Source organism: Ptiloglossa arizonensis, chromosome 4 (genome assembly GCF_051014685.1).
Source record: "Ptiloglossa arizonensis isolate GNS036 chromosome 4, iyPtiAriz1_principal, whole genome shotgun sequence".
Taxonomy (NCBI): domain Eukaryota; kingdom Metazoa; phylum Arthropoda; class Insecta; order Hymenoptera; family Colletidae; genus Ptiloglossa; species Ptiloglossa arizonensis.
Genome location: NC_135051.1, coordinates 28,161,255 through 28,178,556, shown reverse-complemented (window position 1 = coordinate 28,178,556; position 17,302 = coordinate 28,161,255). Strand labels below are relative to the sequence as shown.

General features: G+C 46.5%; 1 protein-coding gene across 2 annotated transcripts in view; it reads right to left on the bottom strand.

Moving 5' to 3' along the window:
• Nucleotides 1–7,354: 7,354 nt before the first annotated feature.
• The window catches only part of Sima (HIF-1 transcription factor component sima), a 33,916-nt gene continuing 23,968 nt past the window's right edge, over nucleotides 7,355–17,302 (bottom strand). The window contains exons 8-14 of one of the 2 annotated variants that reach the window (XM_076309986.1): nucleotides 13,939–14,446; nucleotides 13,509–13,854; nucleotides 12,709–13,055; nucleotides 11,955–12,193; nucleotides 11,655–11,884; nucleotides 10,969–11,507; nucleotides 7,355–9,195 (exon numbers count right to left, since the gene is read on the bottom strand). In XM_076309986.1, coding sequence (XP_076166101.1) covers nucleotides 8,872–9,195; nucleotides 10,969–11,507; nucleotides 11,655–11,884; nucleotides 11,955–12,193; nucleotides 12,709–13,055; nucleotides 13,509–13,854; nucleotides 13,939–14,446 — 2,533 coding nt within the window. In that variant the 3' untranslated portion in view covers nucleotides 7,355–8,871. The remainder of the gene's footprint in view (nucleotides 9,196–10,968; nucleotides 11,508–11,654; nucleotides 11,885–11,954; nucleotides 12,194–12,708; nucleotides 13,056–13,508; nucleotides 13,855–13,938; nucleotides 14,447–17,302) is intronic. The other variant, XM_076309987.1, reaches the window with a different exon arrangement.

Below are 17,302 nucleotides of genomic sequence, written 5' to 3'. Positions count from 1 at the left end.
GTTCGATTTATGATATCGAAAGAACGAAATGTTAACTTGATTGCGTGTAATTTGTCTCGAACCGCGGAAGATGCGGGTCACTCGCAACGACTACCTTCCGTAACGACGTACACGACGCGCTGCGATGCGTGACGAAAATTGCGTGCATCGACGTTCGATGTTTACGATAAATAGTAGAATACGATCGCGAGGATTAACACAATTGGGACCACCGTGCAAAAGTGCAAGGTGCAAGGTGCAAACGACAAGGGGCAAGTTTTCGCGCGGTGATTCGTTCACCGCAAACGTTGTAGAATTCCGCCCGGTCGCCTTCTAGTTACTCGAGGCGGAAACAGAAACGAGAAATCGCGGATATTGTAAAATAAACCACGAAGTAGAAACAGAGATTTGAGAAATAGAGAAAACGAGAGAGAGAGAATAAGAGAGGAGAGAGAGAGAGAGAGAGAGAGAGAGAGAGAGAGAGAGAGAGAGAGAGAGAGAGAGAGAGAGAGAGAGAGAGAGAGAGAGAGAGAGAGAGAGAGAGAGAGAGAGTTGGTATGTGAAAAATTGTAAAGTACTTGGTAAATTGGAAAAATCGATCGAACAAAATATATCAGCTTCTCTCTTTTTAGTATCGATGTATTGTCGCTAAATGTATTACAGAGACGTAAGAAGTATTCTTCGGCAGTACTATTGTAACAAATGCCTGTGTATTTTACTTCTCGGCAAATAAACCATCAAGTATTGTACAACCTGCTTTCAGCTTCGAGGTAAGGAATACGACACCTTTGTTCCACGTTATCGGTACCGAGAATCGATACCTTCGTTGGGTACCAAAGGTATCGAGGAAAGTATTCGAGAAAGAAAAATCGCGATGTCGACGAGACTTTTTCAAGTTGAACTTTTGCCAAAAATATTCGACGCCTATTGTTTTTATCGGCGAATCACTGTCCATATCGAAAAGTTGGAAACGCGTAAAGCGTAACCTTTTGAAAAGCTCCGTTAAAATCGAGGATCGTTACTCGGGGAAGTCCCCTCGCGAGAAAACAATTCTAAACCGTTTCATTAATAATGAAAAGAGTCGTAATGAATCGAACAACGCGCTTCCGTGTTTCGTGGCCTATTGTGTCCCCGTTCAAGTAGACATTCTCTACTCATATTTACAGTTTTACGGCTATTTGCGCGAGTAACTACGGCAAATCGAGTCATCGGCGTTGGACGGATTTAAAAACGGGAGTGAATCGATCCCAGGGTTTCGTGCGTTCTCTCGCGAGAAAGGAAGGCGTTCTTCTCGGCCATAACGTAGAAGAACTTGGAGCGTTTTCATCGTGGTCGATAAACGATGAACTGTGCCGAACAGCTCGATGACAAACACTGCATTGCTTTTGTCCCGTATTTGGTAGATACGGTGGCGAAGGCGGCGGCGGCAGCGGCGGCGGAAGTGGCGGTGGAGACGGAAACGGAGACGGAGACGGAGACGGAGACGGAGACGGAGACGGAGACGAAGACGAAGACGAAGATGGAGACGGAGACGGAGACGGAGACGGAGTCGGAGACGGAGATAGGGGTGTCGGTTGCGTTTGTTCGAGGTTGGCGAGCAAACGATAAGAGGGTGGAACGTTTTTGCAGCCTAGCCTTGCCAGAAGATTGCGCCGTTTCGCATCAAGTTTAGAGTCGTGGATCCTCCGCGATCCTCTTCGAGCCTGAACGGTCTCTCTTCTGGCGAGAGTGTGCTGAAGAGTGCCGCGAAATCTGTCGTAGAGGTCCGTGGTGCTCAATCGTCTTTTCGAACGATTCGATGCACGCTGGTTGATGTTCGAGTCGTCGTCGGCCCCTCCGCTTTCTCTGCGTTTCCAGATCCTTCCGAATCTTTCGAGGACCTTCAGCCGTCTACCAGAGTTCCGGTTGGCCATAATCCTTTCTTCGAACTCGTTCGCGTTGATCCGTGCTTCGAATCGCGTCGACAATGTTTCCTCGTGTTTCGCATCGAGGGTCACCGCGAACGGGGGAGGGGGTGGCAAGGGTGGTAAGTCGACGATCGAAGAATTTCCCGGCAGAGAGGGAGGATTCGAATCGCCATCTCGAACGACTTCGGATCTGGTCGAGTGGCTCGAGAGAAGTCTTTTGCTCGCACTTTGTTCCGATTGTTCGTGTTCGTCTACCGGTCGATACGCGCTTGTTTTCGTACTTGGGAACTCGTTCCGACGAAACATCGAACGATTGACGAGAGGGAGGCTTTTCGACTTCATCGAACCGATTTTTGAGCGTATCTTGTTCAATACCTTTGCGCTGTTACTCCTAACAGTGCGACGTTTAATCGGAACGTTTCTTTCGTTGGATGTTTCGGAAGTAAAGGAGGAGGACGACGAGCGTGGTTTTCGAATCGATGGTCGTTTTCTCGTTTGCGATCGTTTGTTTCCTTTCGGTGGTGTCGGAGGCATGTTGATAAAAGTATCCCCTGGTTTGAAGAATATCCAAACGTGGTAACGTGTCTTTCGCGGTCCTATGTACAGTTCGTTGCTATGAGCGGTTTGCAACAAACGGGATAGGATCGACAGAGCTACCTGAAAACGAGGACCGAAGGAACACTTTCGCAACGTTTCTTGCGCTTCGAGACCATTGATTCGGCACTTACCTGATAGACGGACAAAAGAGTCAAATACCCCGCCAGAAATATTCTAATAGTCTCTCCGCGGTTTACGATTCTCGATCGACAGCCAAGAGTAGCGATGGTTGGATACTTGGGATTGTAATCGTAGGCGGCATTGCGATTCAGAACGTCGTGGTGAACGCAGTGTTTCGTGATGTTGTTGGAGCAACAGGAAAAAGGTACGTCTGCGGAAGTTGACGATTCTTCGTCTCGCTCTTCCGGTATCGGTCTTTAACGCGCAATAAAAGAGTGAGGTACGAGGTTCGCCGACGCGATTAAAAATAATCGGGTCGAGATAGGGACACCGAATTGGTAAACGAGTTTTACCGCAGAAGAATAGTAGAAAGTTAAAGGTTGTACGTTTCTTTTGCTTGTTTTCTCTAATTAATTGTTGCAATAGGTTCAGAGGGGATTAAGAGCGAAGATACGATAAACGGCACTTGGTTCGATTATACCCACTGCCCTTCCAGTCGGGGGCCTTTTTCCGTGTAGTCGGGCTCTTCTATCGAGAGTTTCAGCCACGGGACGCGAAACCAGTCCTCGTAGCCGTTATCACCGCAGCACTCGAACTCGGTTTGAACGGCGTCCACTCGTGCCTTCACCGCGACGTCGCTGCTGTACCTCTCCATCGCTTCGATCAGCCCGTTGCGACTCTTCTGCTGGAAACCGCTCAACAGAGCCAAATAGGTTGCGTTCAAGATCGCCACCAGAAATCCGGAGACGAGGCAGCCGATTACGTGGAAGAAAAGGAGCCGATTTGCGGCCCGAGGATCTGCGTCAGCGTCGAATTTCTGTTGACCTTCCAGATCGCTTCCGACTGGATCCACTTTCAGCCACAGCCAAGATTTAACGCCCAAGATATAAGCGGGACAGCAGAGAACGCCGGCAGAGATGATCACCGTGGTCCAGACGTGACCGTCACCTGCTCGTCGTGATCTGCTCGTTAACCCGTACATACAATCGACACCTACCAAGTTGAAGGTGTTCGATGTTCAACTTTGTTGCTTTAAACGCTCCGTCTAGCTTTATTACCACAGAATTTAATAGAACCCTACAAATTTCTCCAACAACACTTTCTCCTATTATTTAAAATAGCGAAGGCGTTAGATTTCTAAATGAATACCTTATAGATACTCCGATACCAATATTTAAACTACCTCAATGTTAATATTCGTACTTCGTACCGCGTCGTGCAACAGATCGGCTAAAACTAGGTTATGTTTTATCAAACTTTAAAGTTGTACGGATCTCGAAAATTCGATCTTTAGGAAAAAATCATTGTTATCACGAAGCTCGGAACTTTCGACAATGTTAAACTTTTCTCTAAAATCCCTCGACCGATTCCTATTCGCGGAACATTTGATCTCCCAAGATCGAAAAAAATCGAGGTGTCGGTTCTTACGAATTTTGGTTTTATTCATCGTCCTAAATCAGTTCCGACGAGAAGAGCCGTGAAAATTGACAGTGTGAGCTCAAAACTAACCTGGAACGACGAGGTTCAGGTAATCTCCGAAGCCTCTTTCGAATCTTACTGCCCAGACAATGGTTAGCGCAAAGGCGACGACGCCGGTCAAATTCATGGAAAAAACGGCCAAGTACAATGCTTTTACAGAACCCCAGTTATAAACGGCATTTACCAGGCCCATGTATCGTTCGCTTTATGATGGATGATCGTCAGCCGTATTCGACCTGTCATCGTAGACAAGTTGTGCGGTTTCCTGTGAACGAATCGTTTCGTTGATCGTAACGTAAAAGACACTTGCAACGCGCCAAGTACGTTACAATAGATCGACGATGATCGTTTATACCTTTACAATATATAATTTATTCCTATATATTCACTATATATTTTAAATTTGTGCCGCAATATATTAATTTTTGATTTTTCACCCTGTACAGATGCACAAACCCAAAAATAATTTAATTTCTATAGAATTTAAATAATCCGAAAAGGCACAAGTTGCTCCATCTACGGCAAAACGTCCAAGTTTGTTGAGGAATAGTTTTTTTAGCAAAACGCTAGATGGCGACGTACATGCGCTTAGAGCGTATACTAGAATGAAGGTAACAAAATATAAATTTTCCATAAAAAATTATAAATTTATGTTAAATAATGAGGAACAATGATGGTTGTACAATTATGATTTACGCACAACATATTAATTTCAGATTCCACGACTCTGTGTATAAACCCAAAAATAATTTAATTTGTATAGAATTTAAATAATCCGAAAAGGGACAAGTGGCTCCATCTACGGCAAAACGTCCAAGTTTGTCGAGGAATAGTTTTTTTAGCAAAACGCTAGATGGCGACGTACATGCGCTAAGAGTGTACATTAGAATGTAGGTAACAATATATAAATTTTTCATAAATCTTCTATACATAATATTTTTCGTATAAATTACATTTCGCACTTACATTATAACAGATATCCTATGTACAGCACGAAAAACATTATTCACATCTATTTTTTATAAAAAATTTATATTTGTCACCCACATGCTTATACACGCTCTAACAGCACCTACCATTGCCACCTAGCGTTTTGCTAAAAAACTATTCCTCGACAAACTTGGACGTTTTGCCGTAGATGGTGCCACTTGTGCTTTTTCGGATTATTTAAATTCTGAACAAATTAAATTATTTTTGGGTTTGTGTATCTGTACATGCTCAAAAATCAAAAATTAATGTATTACGGCACGAATTTAAAATAGATAGTTAATATATAGGAATAAATTGTATATTGTAAGGTAGAGAACAATTACAGCGCCCATAATAGTCTAAATATTCCTTTGAAACGTAGTAATATGTACGTAGTTCTGATGCACTTCAATAAATTCATTACGCATAACATGAGTTGTTATTTTTATTTCCTACTTTGCCTTTGTTTCCTCTATCTATCATTTCCCATATGTATTGAGAATGACGTCATTTTTAAGAATTTCAGCGAATCGAACTTTAACGGACATTTTAAACAAATTTCCGAATTTTTGCTACAATTTTTCTTCGATTTTGGAACTTTCGTATCATGAGAACACGATAACCGAGGAGGTATTCCTTTTTCGAGGATATCGATCAAAATTAATTTCTACGGACAAGTCAATCATTTATAATGTATAAATAAAACAAATTTATTGAAATACATAGATAATTGGAGATACAATCGCATTTTTCGTTTTATTAACGTATTCACCGTCCGTCTACTTCGGAGGCTTCCGCTGGGATGAAATTTTCGGCAACCAGGGCCTCTGTACCCCCCAGAAGGTGACTCGCTGTTACTTCGATATTATTTGTGATTATTTAAACTATGGTCCTACGACGGTTATTAATAATTATGATAAATAAACATCAAGATATTGCAAAATCTGCGAAGGCGAACGGTTTCATTGAATGTTATCACAATACAGAATACTATATATTTGTGCACGTAGAATAATAACTTATATTTGTAAATCAGTGGCAGTCCTTCGATTATTATTTAAGTCGAAGTATACAGTATCCGTTGTTCGAGTTATTTTAATAAACCAAAACGAAATGAGAAATATGCCTTTTTCATTCCTTTCTCCTGAATCCAATTCAAATGCTTAAAAATATAAAAAGAATGAAACATGGAAGAAAAACATCTTTTGAGCTTTTAAGTAAAAAGCTTTCAGAGAAAGCTTAACTTCTAAGAATTAAAATTGTCAAAAGCTCGGTGGAACCTTTTAGCCGGTATTAAAACTTTATATTAAGAGAACACTATGATCTGGCAGGTGGTACCATTTTGCGAATTCTTGGAATTGTAGCATTACTAAGGATATGATCGAAGAAAAGGAAGAAAGAGTTTAATCGTTTATTGACTCGTATAAATATTTATGTAAAAATGCGTAAATATATGTAAGAAATGATGTACTATCGTTATTATCATTTTAAACATACAAAATTAATTCTAACAAAATTGTAGCAAACTGGCAGGTTAGGTGCAACTTTGAAAATATTCTTAGTTTCGTGTTACTAAAATGTTCCGAGTCTCGTCCGTGAAAATGAATAGAACTCGTTCTTACAATATTTTCCGAAACGTTTAGATTCGATAGAATTACCCACGATCGAAATAAGTATAAATAGAGATCAGTTTTCGTTTATTATTATTATCTTTACCAACTTCGATTATTCGGCCGAACGTAGTATCCAGAATTACCGTTTTTGAACAAAGAGGCTGCTTCAAAAGTACCCATATTTTACGAGTCGATACTTTAGATCGTACAACATCTACTCTGTATCTCATCTGTGGAATATCTACCTAGTAAGAATTATATAATCGTGGGCCAGAAACGCAAGATCCGAGATTAGATAGTTTGTGGCGCTCCATCGTTCGACCGACCGAATAAAGATTTTGCTCATCAATTTTTAGTCCGGTGTTATTCGATCATCCTCGGTACATACGATATTACCGGTTGTCTTGTTAACATTCTTCTTAGGTAATAGACTTACTTTTGCAACGAATGAAATATACCTTCCATTTCATCTTTGAAAATGTCTTATAAAAACTTCCTTCCGTGGTTTGCCGACATCTACTCTAGAGTCCTGTTACCACTTTGATGATAAATTCAATGTAATCCATTCCGAATGAAATCAGATTTCAGCGCTATTAGCGGTAAGAAAAAAGTCGAAAACTTTCCATCCGATCTATGACGGAACGTAGAATATTTTTCCATATAATCTCGTATATAAAACGTACACCGATATATTAGAAAGACCATTTATTTGTTCACCGTAACTCATTCTCTCGAAGTTAATATTGATCTCTACCGGTATTACGATACAGGTAAAGATTAATAGTAATAATGTTGATGTTATGAGAATAAAAATACAGACAATAGTAAAATTAATAAAATTAGTTTGCCGTTACATTGACTGTATTAATAAGTAATAATAAAAATACATACTAGCATACTCATCGTGTTCTTTAAATACTTCCAAAGAACGATAATCGTGATACAATATATGCACGATAGTAACAACTGACAATCGATTTGGCCTTGTTAAAAACTATTAAAAAACAGTAACAACGACGACGAGAAACGCGATCAAGTGATTTTTGTCGCGTATAACTCGTCGCGAATACGCTGCGTTTGCTCGCTACAACACAGTAGACGAGCATCGTTACGCCTCTTCGTAGCAATTCTATTTCATTTATTAACATTTTCCATTTGTCTCCCCTTCCCGTGAAACATCGATAATCGTTTATATTTCTTAATTTCATGGACAAATATAAAAATTAATCGATACAATAAAACAAATGTTCACGCGATTAAATGCACTCGTCCCACGCAGCCGAATTGTCGTTGCCAAACGAAAAGCTATGCACCAATCGAATTTTTCCACTGAAAATATTGGTTGCCTAATACAGAGAAACATTACAATTTTGTTTCTCATTGTTTCAATGTATGGATCATTCGTACCGAACATATACATTATAAGAATTATATCATATACACCCCGCGCGCGCGCGCGCGCGCGCGTGTGTGTGTGTGTGTGTGTGATTACGATTTTGTATATATGTACATATGGAATTGAATAAAGTTATTTTTCGGAAAAGAATGAGAATCAAAAGATCGAAGGACAAGATCGTTATTTTCTCTAATTCGTTCCAGAAAAATTACCGACTTGTTCGCTCGAATCGTCTTATCGGTTTCGTAAGAACAACGCAATCTTATCGATTAAATTGAATTCTATTTCACGATCGTTGCGGCCGATTCACGCAACAGGTGGGACCGTACACCTAATTGCTAGTTTCCTAAAAATGCATTGGCACTTTCTCGCGCGAAGAGTTTTCTCAATCGCTGGACCCACGGATCGAAACGACACGCGGCACGATTACCGGTGAAAAAATATCGATATCTCTGAACGGTACGTATGCGAAATCGTAAAGAAACCCCGAATCGTCTCGACGTGCGTCGCTCTACTTTATCGTTCAACTTTTCCGGTGCCTAAGAACGTATCGTTCGCAATTAAATTCGTTAAGAGCGTGTTCGCTGAACGCTCGCAAGAGTTTACCGCACGCCCGTAGACTGCACCGATAAACCGAGGGGGCTCGTAAGCGGTAGCAGCACCGAAACGGTTAATCGCTCGTGACCTATACCGATCTGGATATCCTGGCTTCGATATTATCGCACCGTCTTCTTTGGTTCTCGTGGAACCGCGAGAGTCCCTTTGCAACGAGCGCGAACGCGAACGCGAACGCGAACGCGAACGCGAACGCTTATACAAGATTTCGATCCAGGAGAGTCCCGAAGAGGTCCGGTTGCACTTGCAGCAGTCCACTGGTAGACAAGATCGGATCGTAGTCGAAGTTCTCGTAGGAAATCATCGTCGAGGACGGCGAAACGAGCGGTCCCTCTTCGTCGATAAACGAGTCGGATAGCAGATGTTTCTTCTCGTCCGGGCTGAGCTGCTCGTAAGACACGCTGCATCCTTCCGAAGGAGAACATTCGGGCACCATTTGGTTCTCCAGGTTCACGGACAGTGGGGATGTTAGGTTCCTCGGAATCGTCGTGGGCACGTTGCGCGAGTCCATCAAGTTGTCCTGAATAATAATAATAATAATAATAATAATTACAATTATGAAATAACGAGAACGTTAAATCGTAGAGGTTAAACAGTACCGTTTTTTATGATATCGTTTAACCCTTTATTTTTAACGTACACGTATCGTTTTCCGAATCTTAAACCGGAAGCGTCGATCAACCTTGCCTATCGAAAGAACGGAAAAATTTGTAAAATATCAGGGGTAGCCTCGGCCCTCCAGACGTAATTCCAATTGTCCAGTCGGATAACCATCTCTCTTAACATTTACAACTACGTTTCTATTTTCCGCCAAAGGGATGCTGCGTTTCGTTTTAAAGACCAGGAAAATGGGAGATATTTGTAAATTCAAATAACACTGATTACAATCTCTGCTACTCGTTTACATTTTCTCATATCCCTCGTACAGAATTAGAAAACGGAGGTTTGCCCGCTCGTGTCGTAGAATCGATATCAATCGCAATCCCCTTTGATCGATCAAAACCGTCGTCGACATTCTTCGGTACAATGGACCAGATCCACGACGCGAAGATCGGAAACTATCTCCGAGCAACGATACAACGGATTCGCTACTATCCGCTTCAACGAATAACGCGATAAACTTTAGATCGTTTTTTTATCTCATACGCGACTAGCGAGAAATCGATTCGAGACGATATCTTTAATACGAACGCACCGTAAACGAGCAATATAAAAAAGTGTGCAAACATCGGCGATCGATCGTTCTCTTTATCATCCGCGATATTGTTTTTAACCGTGAAAAAAAAGCACCGTCCGCTTCGGACAACGCTGCGAACGATCGTAACGATCGAACGCATCTTAAACTCGAGTGGTGAGACTCGATGGAATATGCGATTGGATCAGGAGGGATGAGAAAGGAGGAAACGAAACGCAGCAGTTCAGATGATTCGATGTTCAATGTTCAATGTATTTTTTTTTTTTTCTGACAATCTTCGGTCAACAATTTCATATACTTTGCAAGTAGAATACATAACGTGACTTTAAGGAGCGACACGGTCGAACGAACTACGATCTCGCTTCGCGCCCCCTGTATCCCGATGTACACGGATACAGCCGACTTCGTGAGTTCTCCGCGATCGAATCGCACACGGTCGCTCGATCTTTCTCCCTATCGGCGATCGTATTTGGACTACCCGAAATTTTCGCTAATTCATACTCCCTATAAACGTTTGTAAGAGCCGTCCGATTGAAATATACACGCTATCGTCTTCTCGAGATCCAGCGACTACTCGCGCGCGTTTTTTCACCGCTTGCTCGCGTACGAAACCTTTCTTTTTCTCTCGCGACGCATCTCCATAAATTTCGATCGACTTTACTCGAAGCGGGAAAATCAATTGCAACCGTCCGACGCGATTCGATGTAGTTTCGTATATCGACGCAATTAACGCATAAAAAAGAAACAAATACGTTTCAAGTTTACAATCAACTGCATCTCAACCTCAGGGATCGTGATCGGCGAGAAAAGTCGATCTCTCTCTCTCTCTCTCTCTCTCTCTCTCTCTCTCTCTCTCTCTCTCTCTCTCTCTCTCTCTCTCTCTCTCTCTCTCTCTCTCTCTCTCTCTCTCTCTCTCCTCTCTCTCCGCTCTTCTCTGAACGCGCTCGCGCAATCTACCGCAAGAGCCAATCAACACCACGTTCTGGACAGTAGAAGACAATGGAGTAAACGCGAGAGTGAACCGGTCGCGGTCGTTCACGTGCTCGCGATGCTCCTGGAGGGCTTTGGTTTTGCGAAGCAAACGTATCCCGCACTCACGTCGCAGCCGGACACCAGGAGATTCATTAGCACGCTGTTGCAACCCGTGGTGGTCCGACGTTGAGAGTTTCGACTCGCATCGTCGCTCCGACGACGCCTGTCGTCGCTCTCGCTCGCGCCGCTGCCGCCGCTACCACCACCGCTGCCGCCACCACCACCGCCGCCACCGCCACCGCCGCTATCCCCTTCGCCCTCGTCAACCGCCTCTAACTCGGTCGGCATCCGATTGTTGCTCCGTCGTTGATCGTCCATGACGTTTGGGAAGGATTCGCTCGGGTAACCACCGTTGCTCCGCTGAACCGTTTGCTGGGACACGAGACAACGGAGCAGTTGACTGCCACCGATGCTCGTCGATTTCCTCGAGAGCGGTTGTTGTTTTCCGAGCAGATGATCCTCCAGAATCAAGGGACCGCCGTGTCTCGTGGACTCGTCGCACTTGATCCGTTTGTTCTCGCTCGGCGTCTCTATCGAGGCAGTATGTATACGCTTGGTCGGTCTGTCCAACTTGGAGGGCCAGTGATCGGTGTCCGGGCTCGTATCTGGACAGTGGACGATAACGTTCATCAGTCGCGACGATAAGCGCCGTCGAGCCACGTTCTCGCGCGGAGCAACGTACGGTTTCTTTACGTATCCGCGTGATCATCGAATTCGAGCAAGTTGAATAAATAAATATTGGTGAAACCTACGCGATCTACCGGTCCGTACGCGGCGTTGAGCGAGAACGTGGCTCCGGGTAGAGGTTGATCTCCGTACGAGCCGCCACTTACTTTTCCTAGGGATTTGGCCGAGAACTTGAACCGGATTGACCAGACCGCCCCCGTGGTCGTTATACTTTCTAGAGACAATCTGATGGTCCGTCTTTAAAAGCTGGGCCAAACTCGAATCGGACGATCGATGCTCCTTCTCTTCCAATAGCCTGCGGAACGAGGGTAAAATACAACGTTCTCGTGGATCCGAGAGGACAAGTTGGAGCGTTCGATTCGTACCATTTGGAAGAGTTTTTGTTCGTGGTTTGCGGTGGGCTCCACATCACCATGTCGTCGCTGATGAGCAGATCCAGGGCCTCGTCCTGGTCCGACATCGGGATGTACGGTGCTCTCAGTGTTAACTCATCGTCGGCGAGGCTATCGCTGAGACCCAACATCAACATTTCGTCCTCGGATAGCCCTTCGGCGGCGCTACCACCTGTTGGACTGCCGAGCGAATCTATGCTTCTTTCCGAGCTCTGTAACGAGAAACGGTACACCGTTAGACGGTTGGTTCTTCGTCGTTTTCGCGCGTAAAAAGGAAAGGTAGAGGCGCGTATCGACGCATTCCCAAAAAACTACCGTAACCCGAATCCTTGACCGTTGCGCGTTCGTCGGTAAGAAAGATGTTGCTCCTTCGAAGCTCGTACCGATTCCCCGACACCGGTAGCTCCTTGAGATTCTTTACGGATCGCAATCGCTTTACTTTGGTTTGCCAACTGGCAGAACGATCGTCTTCTACCTATACTCGATGGAAGAGATCTAGCGAGGCATTCGAGAATCGCGGCGAGAAATTCCTGTAAGGGTAGAACAAGTATCGCGTGTTCGTCGTCCCGGTTTGACCGGGCCCAAGCCCTCGAACGCGTCGCGCAACGATTTTCACTTCCGAAACACGAGCGTAACGAGTGTCACGGGCTCGCTATATTCTTCCGTCGAGCAACGAGTTGGCAATGCATCGAACGTCACCTTCGAGAGATCCGAACAGCTAACTCACTTGACGATACTTGGCGAGGGAAGGTGAAACCGAGCTCGGATCGATGCTGCAGGGACTAGCCGGCGAGTCCCCGTACATGAACGGATCGCTGTCGGCCAGTGATTCCCCGAGGCTCTTGTCCCTCGAGCTGTCGCCGAGATCGGTGTCCTTGAGGGGATCCCCGAAATCCGTGGAGCGTAATTCGGGCGCGAGGGCTCCGCCGGGGCTCAACAGGGGACAATAGTTATCGTTACCGAGTATAAACTCGTCGAGCATGTCCGTGAGGAAAGGCGTGTCTTCCAGGGGGACGCAGACATCGCCAGGTGTAGGCGCCAGATGCGTCAAGTCCTCCGGTTCGTCTTTCAACACTGTAACGCGCATCGTTGAGAAATTCGATCGAAGGCGCCGTAGACCGGTTTACTTCCGGGGGCGATAAATAACGCGCATCAGTCTCGCTCTTGCAACCGCGGCGCACCAAGATTTATTACCGCTTCGAACACGACCAGAGAGATTTCATCGTGTCGGCTACGAGAGTGCTTCTCTCGACCTCCCTCTCTCTGTCTCGGTCTCGCTTTGTCCCCGCCTCTTCGTCTTCTTTCAACGTTATCGACGTTACAACATTTACTCGGCCGATTACCGAAACGCGTGCAGCCAGCCACGTTTCCACGTTGAAACGTGTGCGTCGATTCGCCGAAGACTCGAGCGAGACACGAGAGTCGAGAAGGAAGCAAGAAAGTAATACCGAGCGAGCGAGCGAGCGAGCGAGCGAGCGACCGAGCGAAGAAAAAGAAACACGTTCGTCTGGTAGTCGAACGACTCACTCGTAAGGCCTGGATGATCCTCGCTGAAAGTCAGGAAGCCCTTGTTCATGTCCTTGGTACGAGGCGCAAAGATACTCGCTGTTGTGGTCTGCGGCGGTGGTCTGCAAGCGGTGATCTGTTCCTGTTGCTGTTGCTGCTGCGGCTGCTGCTGCTGCTGCTGCTGCTGCTGCTGCTGCTGCTGCTGCTGCTGCTGCTGCTGCTGCTGCTGTTGTTGTTGTTGCTGTTGTTGCGGTTGCGATTGTGATTGTTGTTGGCTCGAAATCGGCGCGAACAGGTGTCTGGTGACCGCTTGCGGCCTGTCTCGACGAATCGTCGCCTCCGGATCGTATTCCACAGCGGGTTTGCCCTAAAAAGACGACAGGACCGTTCGTTTTCCGGTGAACCGTACTGGAATTCGCATGGCCCGTGGTCGACGAAAACGGAGACATACCTGGAAGACGAACGGAGCACGGCCAGCCGGTCGGTGACGGTTCCGCTGCTTCCGTTTCGGGGCTTCGTTCTCCTTGAGCGACTCCTCGAGCGAGTCCTTGAGAGCTTGCTCACCGACGAAGGATTTCTCTTCAGTATCGTGGACCGGTCTCGGGAAGGTGTTATCCTTCCGCGAGCCGTCCTGAGGCCGAGCCGGCTCCTTTTCGGGCTTCTGGCCCGCTACGCGGAACGTCGAGGTCGTGACGGCCAACGGTTTCGCTCGATCGAACGAATTTCGCGAGTCTTCCTCCGCGTTTCTCGATGTCGAGTACTCGTCGTCCGCGGCGTCGAAATCGATCTCCTCGAGTTTGTTGTTGTTGTTGACCTGCACCTGAAGCTGAAGCTTCGCCGGTCGAACGATCTCGCTGGACCCGGTCGAGACCACCTTCTTCGGCTTCACGAGGTTTTGTTCGGTGTCACGTGCTGCGAGCTGACGCGCGCTGTACACCTCATCCTCGCGCTCCACGCCGCTGCAATCAGAAATCCTACCTGGTGCAAACGAACCGGTGACGAACCCGCGCGGGAAACGGTCCTAGGTCCGCTCGACCGATCGAGTCACTCGTCGCCTCCGCTCGGAGAAGGTAGCTTTCCTCGCGCACGGTACTTTTCAACGTTGTACAATGTATCGAGATACCTCGTACCTCCTGTCGGTATTGGCTCGAACGACTTGTTCGTTGCACGGACTTGGCGTCTGCGCGTCGAATCGTTCGCAAAAGAGATCGATCTCGATCGAATATCGCGCACGCGCGCGCGCTTCACTTAATTCGGACGAGCTTCGATCCAGTCGAGCGCGATTTACCGGACGATCGGAATCTACTGTTGTACTCGCGGCAAAAGTGTGCAAGCGTGGAAACGTGGAAGTGTGCAAGTGTCGGTAAACGCGACGGGGAATACGATCTACGTACGAAACGATACTGGCGTTGCTCGCGATACTCGAATAAGAATCGGCATCTTCCGCGGCCTACTTCGGTCGTTGGAACGGACGCACTGGTTGCGCTCCCCCCGTGCACTCTGTTCGTTCGGGTCCTGACCCTCGTACGAGACAAACCAAAGCACATGGCCGCGTCGCGCCGCGCCGCGCCGCGCCATGACGCCCCACGCCGCGTCACGCCGCGCCACGACGCGGCTCTCCAACTCGCGAGTTCTTCCTCTTACGTAACAATTACGCTTCTTCGCTCGGACCGAGTATTTCGCTGCCGTGTTCAAATCGGGTGCTCCGTTACGGAACAAAGTCCTTCGATATCGGATACGTATACGTTGTTTATTCGTTGAGAGCAGGCGGCTCGGGATCGGCGCCGGCTGTGTAACGCAGAGACGCGATTCCCGAGCGAACAAATACCGTACGATACCGGACTCGATCGTCGAGTTTACGCGATATTGCGTTCACCGATCGTATTTTTTTTTTTTTTTTTTTTTTTGAGGAAGGGAGGGAGAAAAAGAAAAAAAAGAAAAGCAACGATGATCGAAATACTCTAGCCGCGGACAAAAACTTTCTCGAGATAGGTTATCGCGAAGGTTAACACCGCTCCCGTTGCGTTCCCGCTCGGGCCAATCGAGCGGAAAGAAGCGACGTACGATCGCGCGCGTGCAAACGAACGAAGAGAAAAAACCTCTGTCCGTTAACGAGATAGCCCACTCCGGCGAGAAAACCTCTCGTGGAAACGAAAGATGCGTTCTACACGCGAAAGCCTAGCTTTAAGCGCAACAGGTAGAGAGCGCGTAGGTCCTACGAAACATCGATGCTGTTTATTTTAGCAGAAAATGCTGTATCACATTAGCTGCCACGTATTCGTGTTTATGAACATCTAAATTTTAATTTACACAGCGATCCGTCTCGTCTCGTCTCGTCTCGTTCCGCTAATGCCTATCTATACTACTCCTTATCGTCGTACAACTAAATTTCGGATTGAATTTTTTCGCTGCTCCGATTCCCTTCCTTCGAATTATCGTGTCCTTTCCATTGCCGCTTAACGCGTACCAATGGACAGTGGTCGTTTACCGAAAGAAACGTACAAATGAAATCCGTTTGCGTCTTTATCGATGATGAACGAAAGGGTAACTCGAGCGAAAGTTTGAAAAGAAGAAACGTAGGAAAAAATTGTTGTTCGATCCATGGGGGACGTACGAAGAAGAACGCGCGTAGGTCCTACGAGTCTCGATGCAGCCCTGCTCGCTGTACTATAGCTAGACTCGAGCTCTAACTGACTTTAACCAGTCGTAACGGCTCGGTAATTGTCGCAAATTGACCAGCGGGGCCCCAAATGCTCGCGGCGGGCAGCGCTCGCGTTCGAACGCGAGTGCTCGTGTAGAAATCACGCACGAGAATCTCGAATATGCGAGCGTGTTTGCTTTCGTTCGCGCGTACAACTCGCGTCGAGATCCCTGTGTTATTTCATCGGCAGCGAACAGATTGTTATCGCATCTTCTCGCACTGTTTGGCTCTTCCACTCGGGACCCCCACTCCCTTTCTCTGCCGTTTACGACAGGAAACGAACCACCGCGCGTTACCGGCCAGTCGCGCGTCTTGCTCGAACATTGGCGATCGATTGCCAAAATGTCCGTTTTCCAAGAAGAAAAGTCTCTTTCGTTGCCCGTAGAATTGTTTAAAATACCGGTCCTTTCGAACGGCCCCGTACCGCGCGTACAGCGACAATTAAAATGGCCCGTTGAGGCTCGCGCGAAGGCAATTGCGCTCGCTCGTCGAATCGATCGTAATTTTTCTTTCCGTGGATCGTGCTCGTAACGCGTACGCGACGGCCCGTCTCCGTTTGAAAATTTTGCGGCGTATCGACTTGCATAACGGGCTACCGCGATAAAAAAACGTGGCGTTCGAGTGGGGGTTATTTTTAGTGGACCAACTAAAGGTTGTTTCGCCGCCGAGTGTTTCGAGTTTGGCCGACGGAATGAATCGTGCCGGAAAAACGAGCAAACGAGCTGCGATAAATCCAAAACGCTGGCTAAACTTTGAACGGTGCGTAACCGTTGCGTAAGATCGGTCTTCGAACACCGAGATTGACGCGAACGCGCGCATTTCTCGGGCAGGTTGAACCTCGTATGGTCGCACGCCGGTTACAAACGGAACGTTCGATAATTTCTCCTTTTCTCTTCGCGAAACGCAATATCTCGTTCGCGTCTCGCGAATCTTTCGAACAAAAATCGCACGGTTACGAATTTCGACAACAAGGATAACTTTCGATATTGCTCTTTTCTATCGTCGCGATTATCGCCAACGCAGCTTTATTACCCATTAATAGTACCTACAAGATAATCGGTAATTCAGAACGACCTCGGTCGGTAAATTAGGGGCACTCGTAGATAATCGGATA